We start from the raw sequence: 21920 nt of genomic DNA, 5'->3' as shown, positions 1-21920 counted from the left end.
GATTTTGATTAAATATAAAGGAAAAATTGAATTTAAATTGTTAGCAGAGGCTATATCACTGAACGTTTTTAAGAAACAATTTAGATAAACATCAAACATCCTCTAAGCCCATCCTCTAAATCCAAACATCCTCCATCCTATCTAAGAGTCAGGAAGGCATTAAGTAGCCTTTTAAATCAGTGATGGTGAGCCACTAGCATTGCTTCCAATCTGATACCTACAAGCACCTGAGTTGCTGCAAACATCTGTGACACTGGGGGTGGGTGGGTGCACATGTGTGGTTTTTGTTTTGGTTTGTTTTCCAATAAATTTGGCTGCCCTAAACAGCAAAATGAATAATTGTTATCAAAATTCTGTATCTTATTATTATTACATTATGGGCCTAAACTAAATTTCTCCCACCTCAACAAATATTGTCCCATTGACTTCAGTATGTTTTTGATTCAACCACTCAATCTTATAGTTTTGGAGTCCACCAATTTGTTGCTGCAATTCATTAAATCAATTCTAAATTCTGACAAATGTATTAATTAATAATATACTAAATTCAGACATTGCCTACCTCTGTAGTAAACATTAAACTAATATGCGTGGTAAAGGAGATACACTAATATAAAAGAAACACACATGTAAGTGGATAGTACTTACAAGGAATATCTCGGTAGCCATTTTCTAGTGCACAGAAGTAATTCATGAATTCTTGAGTTGGGATTTTGAAAATTTCAAACAAACCAGTGTCTTGAAACAAGGTATAAGTTACCTAAATACATATCAAAATAAATTTTAGTCTGGAAAATATACTTAAGCATATTCTGCTTTTTTAACTTTAAAAATAATCCTGGCTTTAAAATTTTGCTTGCTGATAGAGATGGAAATTACTGAAATTCCATTAAAGATTATCCAAAAGCTATTGTCATAGGGATATGTTTAATGATTTTTTTTTTAAGCACAGAAATGCAGATTTTTACCATCTTCTCAAATACAGAATAATAAAAGCTTTTATTTCTTTACTGATAAATCCTATGCACAACTGATTATTTTTAATAATATCCTCCAACATTTTCATGCTAAAGAACTCATGCTTTATTCCATTAGTGACCTAAAAAGAAGAAATCTATATTCTTACTTATTATTCAAAAATTCAAATTACTTAACTATAGTAGCAGAGTCATTAATATAAAAAAACCTCAACACTATTTATTTTTGAGACTTTGGCAAAGAAATCCTATTTCTTTTATTCATTATGACTTATCTTGGGTATTTTTAACAAAGCTAGCCAGAAAAAATATTTCAAAAATGTACTCAGAACACCCACACATCTATATACTGTGCAAATACATTATGGTTTGCAAGTAGAACTTGGTGACTACAACAACCTAATCCCCCCTGAGACTGCAAATATTAAGAAAGCTTTTCAAAACAAGTCACTACTACTCATTTTTGTCACTTCACTACCAGACACTTGAAAGAAAGAATAAGTTCTGAAGTGTGGGAGGTGCTCAAAGGAACATGAGAGCAAAATGAGGGGAGATCCCTCCTTCCACCTGTCCCAACCACTCCCCTTACACATACCCAATCTGAGAACCTTACAACTGATGATGGTAAAATACTGTTTTTAATTGGCTCTTAAGTGAGATACGTATCAGATGCTTGCAGCACAACAGACAAAGGGACTGGGGTGGGAGGAGGAGAAGGACAAGTAGTACACATATATACAATATCAGGAAGAACTGATACAGAAATTCTGGTAGACTTAAGTAGAAACCTGGCCACTTAAATACTTACATATTTAACTATCCCCTAGATTGCACACAAATGAAATGTAAGCTAATGTGGATCACAGAGTACTAGCATACTACAGTAAAAACACCACTCAGCAGTGGATTGTGGCATTCTAGTGTGTACATTAACAGTTGTCACTAACTGAGGTGACAGAAGACCTGAAAACATTTGATCAAACAAGACGAACTGAAGATTTAAAACAATACCCAGAACACTGTGTATTATGAAAGAAAAGACAGTGTCTAATGACAAAAATTAAATTATCCCCATTGTTTTTTTCCTGTCTTCAGCATAGGTGCAGGCCTACTTTTCCAACTGCACCTGAGTGCTTCTAACCCATTTCCTTCCCTCCAGCTGATTGTTTCTAACACTACACTTGAACAAGAGTAACATGCATTATCCTCCAGGGGAGGAAACTAAGACACTGGCAATAAAAATATTTTGTGATCAGATTAGAAGCAAATCCAGCTCATACTATAGTTCCATGATTGCTAAATCCAGTATAAAGAAAGAGACAGAAGCTTCCAGATGACATTGATGAATGGGAGAGGCTGGGGAAGAGCAAACAGGATCATACTTTTGCACCTGCCAGTAGATTGGCTTCAGCACAACATGAAACTGCACAAAAGAGCTTAGTAATAAGTCAGAAAGAGATAAAAGGGATACTACATGCAGAAAGCAGCATGGAAAAAAAATCCCATTGTTTGTAGGATCAAGAGGCAAAAGACTGCCTAAAAGATCACTTCTCTTCCCCCACAGGTGTAGCTCTGGCAGAAATATTTTACTGAAATAAAGAAAAAAGAAATGGTTGACAAACAAAGTAGTAATTCTGACAGCAGGAGACAATTTTTCATAGGAAATGGCATATTACTACAAAACCTAGCAAGTGTGAATCTAACCTATTTTTACATTGAGAACAGAATTCAGAAAATCTGGAGCAAGTTTTGTATAGATAAATCACTTCTTATGGTTTACAAAGAGATGGATACATGAGAAATGATATTTCTATTTTTCAAGTTAGCATTCATATATATGTTGACTGCAAAACTTTTTCGTGGTTTAAATAAAATATATAAGCGCGACAGCTTTACACACCCTCCCCCATATAATAAAAGACTACAAACCTGGCTAAGGATCCTTCCAGACTGGTCTCCCATTTCTTGCACAAGGTCAAAAATTTGGAAATTCCAATTGTTCATCTTCTCCATTAGTGAATCATGGTCTAATAACGTTTCTAATGCAGGACTCTGCTCTACCTGTATGAAAGTAAGATACTTTATCATCTCTAAAATAACAATGAGAACTAATTTGTCAGTTGCATTGGCAAAAAAAGCCATGAAAATGATAAATCATTATTAAACTTATTGAATGGTGCTGTAACTATAGCTCTGAGAAAATCACAAATCAATAGTACAAATAGCACAGAGAAGGGCTTGACTTTTCAAGTTTTGGGGCAGCAGATTCTGGGGCTGAGATGGTGCTGAATTTTCATTCATATTTCTTTTTAAACAAGATAAATTAATAAAACAAAGCAAAAATATGCATAGGCAAACAAAACATATTCTGAACTTCAGTTCATTAACTGAACAAGCTTGAAAAAAATTGATGTATAAACCCAAAATGTTAGTAAAGCTTAAACCATCTGTCTCCCTGCGCTTCCAATATACTAGACTGTACATTCATTTTTAAGTCTCACTGAAACTGCCACATCTTTCATAAACTTCCAAGAGAAAACACTAGTCAATCCGTGCTTGAGCATACTATCAACATTAAATCTACACAAATTAGTTTTGATCAAGAAAAAATTAATACAATCACTATCTTTCTTTGTCACTTGCTAGTGGAATTTATTCAAGCTGGAAATAGACAATTGTTAAATGAAAATGTGAATTCCAACAATGCACCATTTCCCTTCAGAAAACATTATTTTTAGCAATAAAAAGACCTATTTACAGCATGTTAGAAATGATAAAGAAATACCGTATTGATAAAATTTATTGCAAGGTTTTTTTCAATTACATGCTTACAAGCAGATTATTTTGTGTCTGATCGATCATTTCCTTCCCTTCATCTTTTTTCTTCTCCGTATGGTGGAAAGATTCTTTTGGAACACTAGCACTTCCAATTTCACCTTAAAGAAAATACATACATAAATACTATATCAATAATTTACTTGTAAATTACTGCTGTCTAATAATTCTTGAACTGATTATACAGATTCTTCATAGAAATATGGGTAATAGCTTGTTTCTAAACCATTTTTATTTAAAAATTTAACAACACAAAAGTTGTAAAGGACAAAATTTATTAGATAATTGAAGATTGAGAAAAGCTAGAAGTGTAACATTTATTTGCAAAAATAGGTTCAGCGATTAGCTGGAGATGGCACAGAACTTGTTTGATATATGGAGTACAGAACTATAAAGCTATGAGTGGAAGCCTATTATAAAATCCTTACTCTGAAGCAGGCAATATTTTAGATTATCTTGATTACCCTAAGTCACAAACTAAAATAAAATATGTGCATACAAGTTACTTAAAGTATAAGAAAAATTTCATGTAAAAATACAAACAATTTAATTGGCTTTAAAAAAAGCAAGTTGATATCAAATATTTGTCTATTTTGAAATCCCACCTGATCTTCTGTCTTTATATTCTGCAAATTCTGGTTCTGGTGTTGAAACAGGCTTGAGTATCTGACGTCCACAGCTTACAGAATACATGAAAAATATTTACAACATTCAGTAATTTTCTTCTTTTGCTACAGCTGTATTGTACTGAAAAATATCTGCAAATTACTTTTCTTAAAAAGGCATGCTTTTAAAGGTGCCTCCAACAAGTGACCTTAGTATTTTCTCCTAAGCTGAGCAAAGATTTAGTCTGTACTTAGAAAATAATCACCATCACCTCCATGAATTAATGAAGTAGAGCTAATTGTTTAGAAAGTATTCAGAACTACAGAATTCAATTCTCAGATAGGAAGTCCTCCTTTTAAAAATATGCAAAACATTGTTACTCTACAACAACTGCTGCTTTCACGGATAAGTCATTTCAAATCAATGGCATACCTACAGCATTCTTTAGTCTCTGGATTATTACGCGAGCATATGCCTTTTTTTTCAGTACTAGTAGATGTATACATCCTGTTATATTTTTAAACTTGTAAGCTACTGAAAATGTTACAGAATTTACAGTACCTGCTACACATATAACCTACAGGTGTTTTAACTGGCTGCTGAAAATCTGGAGAAGTAAGTGTGTATCCTGGAGGCTTATGTATATTAATGCTTGGTTTCGTAAGAAAATCAGCAGTATCAGGAAATTCTACAGGTGACCAGCTGCTGAAAGCCCCACTGGAGACAGATCCGTGACTAGGTGAACCCACAGGACTCAGACCAGGAGAAGCACCTTCCAAAACAAACGTTACATTGGGTTCAGATTATAATAAAACGTTACTGTTTAGAAAGACTGATATTAAACAATAACTTCTATAAACTGTAGAGAACGTGCAAGTTTTCAAAATATGGTGTATAGTTCACACTGTTAAACACCTATAAAGTAGCTAGATCAATTCAAAGTTTTGAGATCTACAACCATGCAGCAGTCTAAGCTACACATGTGAATGGTCAAACTATGCAACTTGTTTGAAAGCCAGATGCTAAAAGGTTTTGGTCTGGTTTTAGCATTGGAAAAATTTAATCAGTAGATGAAACTTTACATGTTCCTTTTTTGATTCAGGATTGCTTTTTTAGATTTTCCAGGGGGGGAAAAAAAAAAAAAAAAAAAATCAAAACCAATTCCATATTGGTAACTGTAATTACATATTGGTTACTTAATTTCATCCTTTTTACATGTACACATTCAGTAGGTTTTAATCCATATCACTGCGCTCTGTATTTTCCACAAGATTCAAAATAGTAAAGTGCAGAAGGCAGCCCAGCTTTTTATGAAGCCAGAACCATTGAGAATGTGCAACAATGTGTTTACATGTGGATCTGGCCTGAGTCTGCACGTTTCTTGTTTAGAAGAGTGAACAGAAAACACTTAAACCATCAGTAAGTAATACAGAGAAAACTGCTGAGGTGTGTGTTTGCTTTTAAAAAAAGATGCATTCATCTCTCTCAATCCAACCTGCATATTATAAACCAAAATTTTTAGACAGGTAGTTATTTTTAAATCATACTAAAATGCATGGGCAGAAATGTCGAAAGAATTAGTTTTCAAGTTCTCACTTAATAGGGGCAAATAGACCAGTTATAATCTCTGAAACACTGATATACACATTATTTAAGCACTGCCGTTACAGTATCTACTACCTTATTACACTGACAGTGTTAGAATAAAATCTACTCCAACTCCTTCCAAAATCTGTTTAAATATCTAAGATGACTATCAGGTATTTAGGAGTGTAAGCAACACTGTTCCACTACAAAATGTGTAACTACTTTAAAAAAAAAAAAAAATCCCTTATTAATGCATGTGAACACTGCAGTTTTCAACATGTGCCAATCATACTGAACATCGTAACATTTGGCAGCTATGTAGCATTAGGTGAATAGTTTTCTATTTAACTGTAATTTTGAGTATTCTTAGAAGCAGATTTAAAATAAAATATTTTAAACATATATGCAACATGCTGATGTTATTTTAGTACTGCATTTACATGAAAAAAACCCAACTGTAATACATGATGTACTACTGGCTTGACATCCTGCCACTAAGCTATAAAAATTGCACGATCTTACCTGCTCGCCTGGGACCTATATGATGAGTCAGTGTCATAGAAGATGATCTTTGTTTTGGTATTGTCAGCAGGTTTGCACCAAATGACCCATTTGAATGAGATCCTTGGCTGAAAACAAAACAATAAGAATTTTTTTACTTTCCTACCTTGTCGTTCATTTTTATTAAATAAAACGCTTATAAAATGGCCAGACTGCTCTGTTACAGGTCTACTACCATTCAAGAAAGAGAGAGTACTAGAAAGAAAAATTATTCAAGATCAGCTAGACAATATATGTCAGTTATATGGAATAAAAACTGCTGGGTACTGGGTGAAAGCAACAGAAAACTTTATGCAGTCCTAAAATGACACAGTAAGTATATTCGGACCACGTGCCATAGGTTTCAGTTTCTAACAAGGTATTTACTTTTCTTGAACATTTGAACAAAGCAGGCTATTTTCTAACACATCTGAGAACATTTAAAAGATTGGTTACTTTGGAAATAACATGACAATCTTATGCAGTCACGGCTTTCTTTTCAAATCAATTTTGCATGTTTAAACATTTCATTTATTATAATCTTAAAACTAAAGCTGGTTTTGACATAAAGTTATATTGTACTTCAGTAGCTAAATCGTTAAACTGGCTGGTTGAATTATGCCACCTGCTGTTGTAGGCATGAAATTGCACTCCAAAATTCCGACGTAAAACTATTTCATTTCAGTATGGAAGAGAGTATTTAGCAAAACAGATTTAAACTTGTTTAATCATGTTTCAAACAGAAGTCAAATACAGAAGTAATACTTGATCTCAAATACTTTGTTTAAATATATAAACATTAAAAATGAGAAAGAATAAACAAGATTTATTCTGCCACAGTCTGATGCTGACAGTCAATTTTAAAAAAACGTTTGGGTTGACATCTGGTATAGATTGATTGAACTTTTCACTATTTTTGTATGCTGTTTAGCTATCCTGTATTCTTTTGAAGCACATAAAAATGCTGCAGCAGTATTTAGTGTAGGAAGACTATATACTAAGCAGGGTCAGTTCATCTTGAACCAGTGTTTGAATGAAAAACCAAATCAAGAATTTGCATGTAAATAAAACAGCAGCTCTCGAGTTGCTTTTGAATACTGTCTGAATGGATAGGATAAAATTCTGGAACAGTCAATCAAACTTTGTAGCTATATTAGTTTATGGTACCACTATGTAATATCATCTTTAACTCAGGTAGAATTCAGTTAAAGGCAGTCATTGTATGTAAAAAAAAAATTTGTTTTTTTTCTAAGTTTTCCTCCTAGAGAACAGTTTGCTGCTTCACTCTCCCTTTTTCCTATTAGCCTGCTCCTCCTTGCTTTTCTTCTAACATTCATTGGGTCCTTCATAGGGCTGAATCGGCTTCCCAAGGCAGGCAAAAATGTCTCTTTATTGATGTTATTTTTCTGCCAAATGAAGGGGCTGACTCAACAGCCAGAGCCAATGGTACAAAGTGCTCTAGGAATGCAGGACTGTCTCTTTTGGCAGCAGGAACAGCTATGCCAGTTCAGCTATTTCATCTAATCTTATCTGTTAGGTAAGCACCCATGGGGGATTTTGAGATGATTATGTTAAAGAGAACCTGCTAAGAACAATCACTGGAAGATGCAAGGAGACAGGGTCAGTGCAAGTGTTGGCAAGAACTCTACAGGGCAGGACACAAATCACAAAAAAGGCAAACACATATTCTAGGGCTGTATGGGGACAGACAGGAGCAGGGCAGGGGAACATGACTAACCAGAAGCGCTAGTCATCAGGGTCAAGAGATAATTTAAAAGTGACGGAGAAGTGTTTTCTGTACTGCTGCTTTTAATTGGGTGAGCCTGAGCAGGTTCTTTAGTCGGTAGGAGCTGTAAGGAAACCCTCTGTAAATGCACACTACATCTGCACCAGAAGTGCTGCACTTCAGACTGAAGTCCCACAGCTTATAAGGTTAAAGCGAATTCTCTGGTCTCTGGTCATTTCCAGTGGATATAACTAGGGAGATTCTTTCAAACACTGATAACCAAATCACCATGAAAATACAATTTTTAAAGTACTACTGCTACTACTAGCCCCTTCGATTATATTTTATAATCCGACCACATCAATTTTACTGTGTAAAAACTTAAAGAACCTATTTTATTCAATGGGGAAAAGGCACTGATGAGGGCCAAATTATTTAAATTGCTCACTTTAAAATTAAAATTATTATTGATAAATAAATTCTTGGACATGTGTATATGAACTTTCAGCCACTACTAGTAAATATCAGTTATCAGCATAACTTATATTTTCTTTTTAAAAAAATGCATCTATTATACTTTCCTTATGAGCTGTGTAAAACCACTAAAGTCTTTTAAAAAAAGCAAAACCACACACATTTTTACAGATTTAAGCTGCAACACAATTTCAAACATCTGTTGTACTTCTCTTAGAAGATATTGAGCAAAGCCATACACATTTACACATTTAAATAAAACTAAATGTGTGAAGTTTTACTCATCTACAACATTAAACAGGAAAAAAAAAAAAAGACATTTACTTTAATCCTAAATCAAAATGTAATCTTAATTCTGGAAAAAAAGCTTTATTTGTACCATACTGACTAACAAGTAGAGAAGAGATGACTCAATCTACCTTACTGTTTGCTTGATGACCATAGGAACAATTAATGTTGCAATACATACAACAGTGGCCACCAAATGCAAGAAAGTTGTATCATCTTTTTAATTAGAAAACAAATTTTGAGGGGTGGAAGTTGGAAAGTAATACATATTTTAATTAAAAAGGAGAAGGAGGAAGTTAATAAAGGATTAGAGGTTCAACTAGTTTGTTTTGCAATCGTGTATGTTGGACTTTTTTTGTTTCCTACTAAAACTGATATGCAGGCCTACTTATTATGAGAGAGCATGCCATTCAACCTCAGAATGACCTGACCTCTACTTGAGATCAGTTACATAGTATATAATTAACTTGAAGCATTTTTCAGTTCATGATGGCAGAATTTGGAGACTTAATTCACAAGATTTTACATAAAATACTTATGCTGCCAAGTTCCAATATTACAGACGTGAACATTTTAGAAGGGCTACATTTATTATTGCACTTAAAATATGGTGAAGTGTTCACCTTGATGTGTTATATTCCTGATGAGATCTCTTGCTGTTACTCCTTTCCCATCTAGAAGATGTTGTTGATTCTATAGGTGGAATTCCAGAAACTCCTGAAGCTCGTCTCAGCTGTGGTGTTGGCAGGCTATTCCTGCTATTTAATCCCTGTTGAGTAATTTAACCATGGTTAAATCTATATAATTAAAAACAGACATAAAAAATTTATTTATTGTTTGTGAAGACTATTTATTGTTAATTTTTTATAGTGAAACAGTAAGTGTGGTATCTTACATTCACTCCTATTGCTCAAAAAAATAAAAAAGATGCAATCAAATTATTTTGCTTACTAGGAATAATTAATTTTCATCTCTCTTTTTTCTTTCCCCAAATTAAAATATGTAAAAATACTTTTACTCTGAAATCCATACAGCCCAACGATTACTCTTCAGAGCTTTTAAGATTTGAGATCTTCTAGAGATTGTCGCTGTAGGATTACAGATTCTTTTTCCACGCAGCCCAATCCTATGACTACATAGTCAGCTCTCCAGTTCTCAGGATAGCCTGAGATTTTGATAATTCAGATATTGACAGTGCAAGTATTGTGGAACTCATGGAAAGGGTGATGCACAATGCACAGGGTCAGTCAAGGCTCCATCTCTGCTTCCATACCAGCCCTACCGCACTCAGGAGGCTTCCCAGGCACCTCACCACTCCCAGCCTTGGAAGCTGTGTTAGTTTAGGCACACTGCAGCCCAAACACCAGGAATCACCGCTGTACTTGAACACAAAGACCTCTGCAAAGCAGGGCAACAGCACTCAAACAGTTCTGTATGGAAATAACTCAGGACTTACTAGCTCTGACCGAAATATCCCCAGAAAAAGTATATCCATATTTAAATAACAATGAGTAGAACCTAACTAATAGAAAGGATCACTGAACTGACACTGCAGTGCCAGCTCTGGCGTATCCACACCTACTCCACAGATAACCTATACATTGTATTTTAAACAAATTTTAAAAAAACATTCTCTCTCTCTGACTGTATTCAGTCCACAATCCACTTCTTAACTTATCCCTAGATTTGTCCATTCAACAGAGGGAGGGTGGGTGAGTAAGATTCTTTTGTGTAATACAAATGTGTGTAATCAGACCTTGCAAAGTGAAAAGGATGCCAGGAAAAAAAAAATGTTTAAGACAAAAAATCCAAAGCAATATTTGCAGTATTGAGCAAGGTCTGCAGGGTCATGTGTGAGGACAGGCGACCCTTGGATACTACCACCTCAGAAGTCTGGCAGAAATAATGACTTTGCAATTTTAAGTTTCATCAGGTGGTCAAAGATCATACTTAACTGACAAAGCTATTATGTATTTAAAAAAAAAAAAAAAAAAAAAAAGGAAACAGTGTTGACTCAAAAGTGTACAGTCTCTTACCCTGAAAAATCAGACTGCTTTGAGTCCTTGGTATGGGATGTACCTTGACTCTGCTGGCTTTGCTGCAAAGCTGTAGTCACAGCCAGAAACATGGAACTGGACAGGCAGAATCAGACCTGTCCATAGCACCCACAGAAACATGGAGAAGTCCTTGACCAGCCCCACCAGAAAGAGACGGGAGGGGTGTTTTTGGGGTGGTACCATTCAGTCGTAGTGCTCTCAGGCTAGAACAGACCACATCAAACCAACCTGCATGCTCTCTACAACATGGGGAGTAGAGCTGAAAATCCCCAACACCAGAGGAGAAAGGTCCACTACCCAAAACAAGTGCGTATGATAGCATGATATGGAAAGAAGGCCCCAGCACCTGCACTTACCTTTTCTTCTTTCTTGTGGCTACTCTAAGAATGAGGGAACATTGGGGTTATGACAAATCTCCAGAACTTTCCCCTACTAGGTAAAGAAGCAGAGAATAAACAAAACATGGGCAGCAAAGGACTAAGGAACTCCAGATCACTCTATGCTAGCAAAGTCACTGGTAATCACTATACAAAGGGGAAAAGTTGTTCTGGAAACAAAATTTAGACTGTGCCAGAAAGTTATTACGCAAAGACTTCCTGTTACCGGTAATAACAAGGCCAGTAGACAAAGGATGTGGATACTCAAGTATCCTAGACCCCTTTTACTTGCCTGAAGTGTGAGAACTGTTAAAAGTCATGACTGTTGGCAGCACTAGAAATCCACCAATCTGACAAGCAGTCTACTGTCATACACTAGGAAATTTGGGGAGAGTTCTGTCATGATGGATGTGAAAAGTCTTTCTACTGCAGAGCAGTAGAGCCCTGAGATTTTTTTGTCTAAGATTTCCTTTTCCTTTTTTTAGGAAAAAGGGAAGGAGACTCATCAGTGATTAGCACCAATTGCGCAGTTTATGCTTCCCAAGTTGTTTGACTATAAAGAAAATCTTCACTCTGAGTGAAGAGTTAGTAATAGATAGCCAGTTATTGCTAACTCAAGGTCTGAAGCCCAGTTTCAGTTTCTTCCTTTTCCTTGTTTTTTCTTTTTTTTTTTTTTTTTTCCTACCAAAGAGAACAGGTAGTTCCCCATCAGAAGTAGAAAAAAATCCTATTAACTGAAGGCACTTTGGCAGCCAGTCACGGAAGACAAATAAAGATGTACATAATCCACAGCAAAGAAAAAACTTGTTTGAAATATGGAGGAGACCTTTCAGATTTCAAGTCAGGGAAAGAGAGAATGGTAACCTTTCAGTATAGTCTGAAAGGTCCCATTTTAAAGAAATACTTTCTTATCATTTTCTTTGAAGTGTCATAATTTGGAGTTTGTGCTGACTTACCTGGTTTTTGAAAGAATGAGAAATCTTTTTCTTTCTTACAGTAACATAGATAAGGGTAGATCTTTCGGCTAACCCCTAAACATATACCAAATCAAGCATTCATTGAATGATAGTGACAAGCACTATTTTAACCACCAGGTAAATTAATATACAGAAAAAAACATGAACTTAAAAAGGAAAAGTTACTTTTAGGAAGGAGGAAAAGAGAACAGCTGTGAAAAATATAATCTTTCAGTCTCACATAATCTTTACAACCAATCTTCAGTAATGATTATTTTTCAGTTCAGACAATTCTGACTAGCTATAGAGAAAATTAAAATATCCTGTTACATTTTTACATTCACATAAATTACATTTTTCACATTGGTATACTAATCCTTAGCAGTTTTCAAAAAGACCCATAAAGAAAAACATATGCTGAATTATTATGATCCCTACCCAACTGATTTCTGCAGATATTCATGTGACATTCCAAGGAATTTCATACTGCAATGATCATGCAGGATCTTCCACAGAGCAATCTGTAGACACTGAGCTTTTCCTAAAAAGCATTTGTTGTGACAATGGTTCCCAACAAACACTTTCACAGGCTGAATTTGGCTTGAGGCAGTTTATCTGGCTCCAAAATACTAAGCCAACAAGTTGATCAATTCAGGCCAAGCTGCCCACTGCCTGGAGATGGAAGCAACTACAGGGCCAGGACATCCCAGACCAGCCTCCACAATAAGCAGCCTCAAGCTGTCAATACCAGGCTACCCCAGCATTATGAGCTCTGGTGCACTGCAGCTGAGTTACTATATCTGAACGTTTTTCCACCATGTTCCTTAATGTGTCATATAGTAACTACATTCTTGCTTTCACTTATTTACCCTATATAATGGAGAAGTAACAGCAGATTTACACAGTGGTCTCATAACATGGTGTGCTACATAAAAAGAGGGGATATTTTTCCTTTTATATAGCTGATGTGCTTCTGTCTGATGGCTAGTTTGATGTTCACAAGAGTAAATTTCTTTGGAAAAAAAAGGTCAATGAAAAAGTCACACAGAGTAATTGTTAGATCAAGAATGTGGCAGAATCAAGAACAGACCTGTTTGTGCCATATCATGAGAATATAACATCTTCATTTGTATATTTGTTTTGAGTTTTTTTTAAATCCTGTGTTTATTTCAAGCAATCATATGCTCAGAGTGCAGACCAGTGCTTTTACCTGTCTAACCATCAACCACTTGAATTTGCATTTTGGTACTTATCTACATTTCATTCAATGTGTTTTCACAGCTGCTCTCTTTTTACCTTCAATGTAGCTCACAGGTACTCAGTAAAGAAGCTACTACCATACAGAAGCATTGTTTCCAGATGAATTTTCCTTGATAATTCTTTTTTTTTAAATGCCAACACACTTGAACATAAACAGAAGTCATTTGACCTTGAGCAGCTTTCGGTCTCCTTTTTCAGCAGGATCCTCTACTTCAGGACAGGGGAAGAAACCAGGAAATGGTGTGAACGGACTAGCCTTTGGCCTGCATGTGCCTGAGAAAGCCCCAATCAAACTATTAATGCTTCGAAGTGTAGAAATCACTTGTGGTGGGAGGGACGGGTCAGTCAGGAGGTCTGTTAGCATGCTCCGAGCCTCATTTAGTACTGAGAGATCAACTCCATTTCCACTGCCAGCATTCTAGAATAGATAGAAAAGTTGCGAACTATTAACATTGCAAAACATTTCACAGTATTATAAGTTTTAAATAAGCATCTTATCCATTGCAAATTTAAAAAATAAACTAAAAACATCAAAGCGATATATTTTTCTTTCAAAGAAAATACATATATATAGACATTCAGACAACAATTTTTGCTGGTATTTTTTAACACAATAAAAAATATTTCAGAATTCAACATTGGATTTCAGTTTCTTTTTTTCTATTTAAAATAAAGACCTGGTGCCATTCTTTTTAAATCTCAATTTTTTCATTACTTTGTCTCAGAATTAAATTTGGTAGTCTCTCTCTTCCAGTAGTATCAACAGAAATTTTGTTGGTCAGACTGTTGTAAACCCCTTGTAGAGGTGCAATTTCCACAGCTTGATTACTTTTATTAACCCTGATTCTACTGAAACAAATCCTAACAATTCTGACAAAAAGGTGATTGGTTTTTATTTAACGTAATTCTCTGAAGAGGAACAGCAGTAGCTGATCAGATGCCACCAGTGATACGAGAGAGAGGGGGCGAAAAAAATAATCAAGAAAAAAGGTGAGAACCTGGTAGACCTGAGTTTGGTGACACTGCTGGGGAACTACTCCCTAACCTTATGCTAATGGATATTTAAAAAAAAAAAACCCACTCCCATCTTAGTTAGGTTTGAGACTGTTCTTATATACACCACAGAAAGCAGATCCGTGTGAACTTGGTCAGAACTGCAAAAAATCAAGCCTCTGCTACACAGAGCTACAGTGTACTAGGACAACTTAGGTAAATAAAACATCAACAGAAAAACTGAAATCTGACAGTTTACGGTGAACTTTATACTCAATCACATTTCACAAAAGAAAAATTAGATTCATAATATACTGACCTGGTAATAGGGCTTGTACCATTGCTTCAAATCCCAATCCCAAAGTATCATCTGTGAAGAAAAAAAAAAAAAAAAAGAGTAATAGATGATAGGCTAATGCTGAAAAACAAAAAGGGCATAAATCTTGATTATGTGATGTAATATAAAACGCTTTCCCCTTCATGTTTTTATATGTAACTTAGGCCATTTTTGCAGTTAATGCTACTCCTATAAAAGTCCTAAAAAGGAGTATAAAGAAACTGCATGCGACAGAGATATCTTGATGACAGAATAATTATACGGCCTTATTTCAATATTTCTGGGTTGTTTATAAACCATTTAACAGGTACAGTAGATTAGGTGGTGACAATGCTTTCCTGCTTCTATGCACCTCAACTTATAAATGCAAATCTATTCTAAAACCTCCAATATATTTTATAATTTTTTCTTTCCAGAACTGTTGAAACAGTAGCAATTTTGTAAATACAGTGCAGAAAGCATTACAGTAACATAATTTATTTTTTAAAAAGGCAAAAGGTCCCCAGTATTAAAAAGGTTTTTTTAACCCCCAGGTTAAAAATCGGTAATTTTAAAAGCATTTTCTTGCAGGAGGTTTTGTTAGGTTTTGCTTGAATATGGTTACAAATCTACATGTTCTGAATAACTTCAGAAAACCCACCAAACCCACAAAAGAACGTCAGCAACACAATCTGAAGATACTATCAGCTTCAAGTACGTCAACAGCACTCACTTAATTTTTTCTTCTATACTGACAAAAAATGAAAACAACATACAAAAGTGAAATCCAGATGTCTGTTTTGTTTCAAAAGTGATCAGTCTTGGTGACTTCTTGACAGGTTCTAATTGTTCTCTGATAAATTAATTCATTTGCACAACATGCATTCACAAATTAAACAAATGTAAAAACAATCCTTTTCTTCTTTTTTTCCATAGCTACAGAGCACAAAGTGCCAATACCCCACTTGGTAGTTTATATTCTGCAGTTCTGTAAGTTCTTCTGCTTATTTTTATAGGCGAGAACTTTGTTTGGTTTTGTTCCTCTAAGACTAACAGCTCTTTCATGGAGAAAACACAATGTTCCAGGCTGGCACTTGTCCAGCAGAAGGTGCAGAGAGTGTCAATAAAGAAACACAGGCTGACATGTCAGCAGTATCCAGGCAAGGGCAGCACTTGAAGGTTCTTTTTCTCTTCTGTTATCTTCATAGAGATACCATTAAACAATGTTTAAAGTTAATAGTTATGACATCCACTTGCTATGAAAAGCGAAGAGATCTATCATTAAACATGGGCTTAAAATGGGAGTAAGTTATGCTACAGCAGAAAGTCATACTGTGTAAAGCAAGCAGATCTAAATCAAGAATTAAGAATTTAAAAAAGGTTTGGGGTTTTTTAAGTGAGTAATCTAGCTACCACAGCCACACTGCTTTTTTCTTTTTTCTTTTTTTTTTTTTTTAAATAAGTATATGAGATGACTGCTAGCCCTTCAGTGACAAGCACTGAGATAATGATCAACATTATCTGGCCATACCCATTTTGTGTGATGCATTTGGTTTTAGCATGATCACTGTAAAGATGAAGGGGTTTTTCTTCCATAACAAACTAGAATGAGTTGTCCATCTGGGCAGGTTGGGGTTTTTTTATTAGTTTTCTTCATTGTCAGGTTTTCTCTTCCCAGATTGACATTTATTTACTGTATCAAACATAGGAAATATTTTGCTTTCAGTCTCTCCTCCTAAACTCAGACACAGAGACTGCATTAACCTGCTTCATTGACTTTTGACTCAACCAGCAACAAAGATCAGATGTCCACATGATTTTTGTTAGTTGTATTAGCAACCTTTGATACTAATGGTCCACGAAGTTGCATCAGCTTGCTTGCAATCTTGCAACCAAGGGAATATAGAAGAGCTTTCCCTTCCCCCAGCTCTTCTAATATTTTATTTTTCTTTTAAATATGTGCTATGTTAGCTAATTTTGTTTGTTGTAAATGAGATCTTAGTAAAATACCTATGCTCTTGTTAGCTTGAAGACATTTCTGTACCAAACCTTTAACTGAAACTACTTTTACGGATGAAACCTCCTTTATACATCCTTTAAGCCATTGGGAGCTTTTGTGTACATGTGTGTACACACATGTGCACTCACATAAGCTGTACTGTTATAATTTTGGGAGTCAATCTATACAACTAATAAAGTTTACAACCTTCCTTTTGGCTTTAGCCCTGCTATAGTAAAGAAATAGGCTCAAAGTTGCAGAGGCAGAAAATATTCAATGTAAAGTGTTACTGCTATATCTTGTGTCCCATACTCACCCAGTATAGACGAGGTAAAACAATCTGCACAGTTTATGCAAAATCTACTTCCAATGCAAATAATGATTTGATATTTTAAATGGCAGGGCATCATTTTATCCACTTTTTTTTTTTTTAAAGATGAATTTCCCAGCTTGGATTCATGATTGAATATTTTCTGTTGTCATTTAAACCAGAGGATTTAAGCTTCTCCACTGATACCAATTTTACAGCAAAGAAACTAAAACAGTACAGAATTTAAGTTTACCTGTATGTTGCCAACAGATTTTTTTTTTTTAATTCACTATAGATCACCATTAATTAGAAGTTCTATCTTCTGTGAGACGATACACTGACAGGTGTAGCATATTAACACAGCTAGCAGGCTACCACAATCTGGTTCAGCCATAAAATTTTCAGGGCTCACTCCACATGCCACACATTGAGTAAATAAAATGAGCTGATGAAAATTTTAGGCACAAAGTAGCAATCTCTTCTACTAAGCACAATGGAAAAAATACAGATCATTATACAATGCATATTTTTCCATGGTAAATACAACTTGGTACATGTCTATACTAATCAAATCCTTACAGGTTAATAATGGGAGGGGGGTTACTACCTTTCCTTACATGCTTACAAGGCACCACAAGATGGCACTCAAATCCAGAAAGCGTCCCCCACAAAAACAATTTCGAGAGAAAGGAACAGAAACCAGCAAGCATATATTCCTTAACAGACCTTCTGGAGAATTGAAATGGTTTGAGGGACAAAGTAGGTGACAGTTTTAAAGGTTAACAGCTTATAAATTCTGCTTCGTTACAAAAACTTCTCTGTTTAAAGAAGAATTTTCTCCTTTCCATTCTACTCAGAAACTAATTGTAAGGAAACTGTACTTTGTTTCTCACTACCTACCAGACTTGGTTTAATTAGCCTGACTCCATGACTTGCAAGTTAAATCTGTAATACTAAAAAATTGTCATTTTTGGCATTATTTTTGTAGAGCTTGGCAAAGCTTTAATTAATTACTGTGGTTCATCAACAAAAGTTACAAAGTATTCCCAGAGTTGCATTAATCTTACAACAGGAATTAAAAGAACAGTTTATTTTGACTTAAAGCGAACAGACTAACAGACCTTAAAATAGGTCTTAGACAGAGCCTCAACAATTTTTGATTTTGCAACTATTAAGACTTGTTGCAGAAAGATCTCTACTCTGTAATACTAAGATTTTGTAATCCATTGCACACAACATTCTTCCTCACCTCCTCCAACAAGAAACACCTGATCTAGGAGGGACCTGAGTAATAAAAGCTCCGAACTGCAACTTAAGGCTCTGCTTAGCAACTCACATACTTTGGCTTTTGAGCCTCCATTGTCAGTGCCAACACCACACCAATCAGACATCTGGGAGCTACTTTTGAAAATGCAACTGCAGTGGGCTCTGATATTGCTGATAAACTTCTGAAAGGTGAGAAACGTATAGCCCTCCCCTCATAACCATGTGCACCAAATTACCAATCAGCTTGGAGGAGAAGTTCTCCTATCAGCTTGACTAACCCCAGGGTTTCCGAGTCCATCCAAACAGCGATGATCACACTTTCCTGATTTTATATAATTGCCTGTCAAGCTGACCAGGGTTGTGAAGGACAGTTAATAAAAGATAAAACAAAACCCCATGCATACAATACTATGCCTCGTTCTTTAACAGTCAGGGGCTGTGTTGTGTTTAACTATAATAATTGAATCTATTTAGCCTATGAAATAAATTTCATCAGAGTTAAAAGACGACAAGCCAGCTTACAAAAGCACTTTATGTACAAGTGACCTTTTCCAATTTGGCCACCATCAGCCAGTGATGAGTTTAGGTGAAGCTGAAAATTGTCACTCAAAGCAGGCTAAGAGTATCAGCAGAAGGAATTTACATCACTAGAAATACATTTTTTTAAAGCCTAAAAAAGTTGTTAAAGCTCAAGATATTCTCCACAGAGCTGCTGTTCTGAAGAATGAACACTATATTCAGTTCTACGGATGTTTAGTCAGACCTAAGGAGATTTTAAATACATATCACTTACTGGAAAGATGGAGGAAAATTGACAGTAGGCCTCAGATATTACCCTTTGTTTATATTTTCTCAAATAATGAAACAGTATTTCCATATACTCCAGATGAATTGCCATGCAATTTGAACATAAAAATTTTAGAATCATCTGACATTATTCATCTACTCACTGGAGAAAAACATTAAAAAGCTGAAGGCCTTGATTACTGAATATCAACCCAGGAGTTACCAAACCTAAAGCATGGCACTTCTGCAAAGCACGGACTGTTAGCAACATGAGAAACATTTGTTAAAAAAAAAAGCACATGAGGTAACAGTAATAAAGGCCTTCCCTAAAACAGTTTATAATTCAAACAGCAACAAGCAAACTTAATTTTTACAAAGAAAAAGGAAAAAAATGCCTCTCTGAGAAGCTTATATTCTAAATAAACTAAAAACAGATGGGAAATGGGAGAAGACAGTCAATGAAAACCGGCAGAGCTTCAGGGGTTTTTGTTTTGTTTTTAATGATTTTTCTATGTAAAAAGTTATCTTTCCTATCACGCGCAGCCAGTGTTTCCAGGGCCTGTAACAGATGTGTCTTTCAGAAGTGAGTTGATGCCATGGAGGGTGGAGTTCTTTTGGATCTTCTTTGCATTAATGCCACAGCTCCACTTGGCTAAAGTCACGTTTGAGGAATATTTTAAACTTCTAAAGGTTTAAGCACAATAAAAGCCTATGAGTTTTACTTTTCTCAAGTTATAAACCACTAAAACTACTATTAAAAGTACACTAAGCTTTTTTAAACTTTTTTTTATTATTATTTTAATGCTCAGCTCAAACTATATTTGGCTAGATAACTGTGTAACAATATTTTCAGAATAATTTAACTTCCAAAATACAAAATCATATATCATCTTAGCTACTCAAGAATTACTTACGTTTGTGCAAACTTATGCTAAGATTTAAAATACAGGGCTAAAAAAAAAATGTTTCAGAGATTAGAAATCTGAAAAGTGATTTTAAAAGTAGAATATGACTAATACGTGTGCTCCATACCCTAAATTGAAATTTGCACACCATCTAAGGGCCATACAATGTTAAGATTTGTAACACTGCTGTTTGATTGTCTAAATTAGGTAAGTGGGAAGTTTTCTTTTCAGTGACAATACTATTCAGGAGATGCAGTGTGTGCTTTAATGCTTGTTAAGAAAAGAAAACTTGTCCTATTTGACACCACCCATTCACATTCCATGCTCCAAAATTTTAATGGAGAAAAAATTGAGTACAAAAATGAGTTTCTAGTTCTGACCAAGTCTTCCATTGATCAAATATAAAAGATTCCTAGCTGCTAGTAGCATCTGTTTGACACCATTAGGCATTAGCTCCATAAATAAGTATTTCCATAGCAACCAAGCATAGAAATAACTAAACAATGAAACCAACACCATAGCAACTTGATTCAGAAATCAACTCTGTAAGAAATCACCTCATTCAAGAGCAAAATTCTACAACCAGATGAAAAACTAATTTATTGTAAAATATGAAAAAGGTTACATTACATATCTATTTCTGTTAATGACTGCCTTTCAAACAAAACTGATGCTGGATTCATTGCTTTTATTTCTAAATTAGTCTTTTGTAACAGCTTACAATCAATTAGCTTTTAAACCCATGTAATTTAATGATAGAAAACCAAACACAGCAGTATACGACCTAAAAGTCTTGTTTTATTTATTAGGATTCTTCCCTTCTCTGAGTAGAAAAGGTAGATTTTGAAAAATAGTATGTTATTAAGTAGTTAAGTTGTATTCAGTGTAAGACTAAAGGTGACGCAACTGAAGAATGACTCTGTCAAAGTAGAAGTAGCATGATTTAGATAACAAATACAATGTTCTGTTGTGAAATCTTGCAGGCCAAAACAACAGCCACTTCAGTACATTATTGTAATCAAGACAAAATACAACACTTGGAAAAGCATTCAATATGACCTTTAAGGTATTTAAAGTCATGACGGTATCTCTGCACGCACTAAACTTTCCCATGAATGTAAATGGGACAGGAAAAAACGATAGTATTTTTAGATTCCTAATACTTATCACTTCCTGACTTTATACAATTTATTTATCCAAGGTTGTAAAATGTCTAATAGGTTGTGAAGTCTGCAGATAGCCACAATCTTTGAACAGAAACTGAGTGTGCTTTCACGGTTCTGAGGTCTGGATACATGCACTGAAGGAAACAGTCATATCCCTTATCCCATATGCCTTATCCTAGACTCTCATTGACCGTACCAAACTCTTTCATAAAAGGCATTATCTTCACTTTTTTAAGAATCCTAAAATCTTCCTTCAGTGGAAAGAGACTTGCTCCTACTTAACTGCTTTAGTAAATACCATTAAATAGTACCTGCAACATATTTGGCTAGACACAAGAACAACGCTGGAACATACAGGTGTCTAGTCACCATAATGTTTTCACCAGACTCTACAGTATTCTTTCCTGCAAATATAGATCTTCAACAAGAGCTGCACACAAATAAACTTTAACAAGTCACATTTGAGTCTTCAGGTGTTTAGTTACTGTTTTCAGTA

The 21920-nt window shown here is 35.0% G+C and overlaps 1 protein-coding gene across 1 annotated transcript in view; it reads right to left on the bottom strand.

Moving 5' to 3' along the window:
- Positions 1-21920, bottom strand: part of PDE3B (phosphodiesterase 3B) — an 88107-nt gene that overhangs the window by 9635 nt on the left and 56552 nt on the right. Inside the window, exons 2-10 of the mRNA XM_074917857.1 lie at positions 14996-15046; positions 13853-14101; positions 9657-9802; positions 6528-6634; positions 4980-5190; positions 4418-4491; positions 3810-3913; positions 2907-3038; positions 649-760 (exon numbers count right to left, since the gene is read on the bottom strand). Of these exons, the coding sequence (XP_074773958.1) occupies positions 649-760; positions 2907-3038; positions 3810-3913; positions 4418-4491; positions 4980-5190; positions 6528-6634; positions 9657-9802; positions 13853-14101; positions 14996-15046 (1186 nt within the window). The remainder of the gene's footprint in view (positions 1-648; positions 761-2906; positions 3039-3809; positions 3914-4417; positions 4492-4979; positions 5191-6527; positions 6635-9656; positions 9803-13852; positions 14102-14995; positions 15047-21920) is intronic.

The sequence above is a fragment of the Athene noctua genome, chromosome 14 (assembly GCF_965140245.1).
Source record: "Athene noctua chromosome 14, bAthNoc1.hap1.1, whole genome shotgun sequence".
Taxonomy (NCBI): Eukaryota; Metazoa; Chordata; class Aves; order Strigiformes; family Strigidae; genus Athene; species Athene noctua.
Note: the sequence above shows the minus strand (reverse complement) of the source record. Positions and strands in the feature narration are given on the sequence as shown.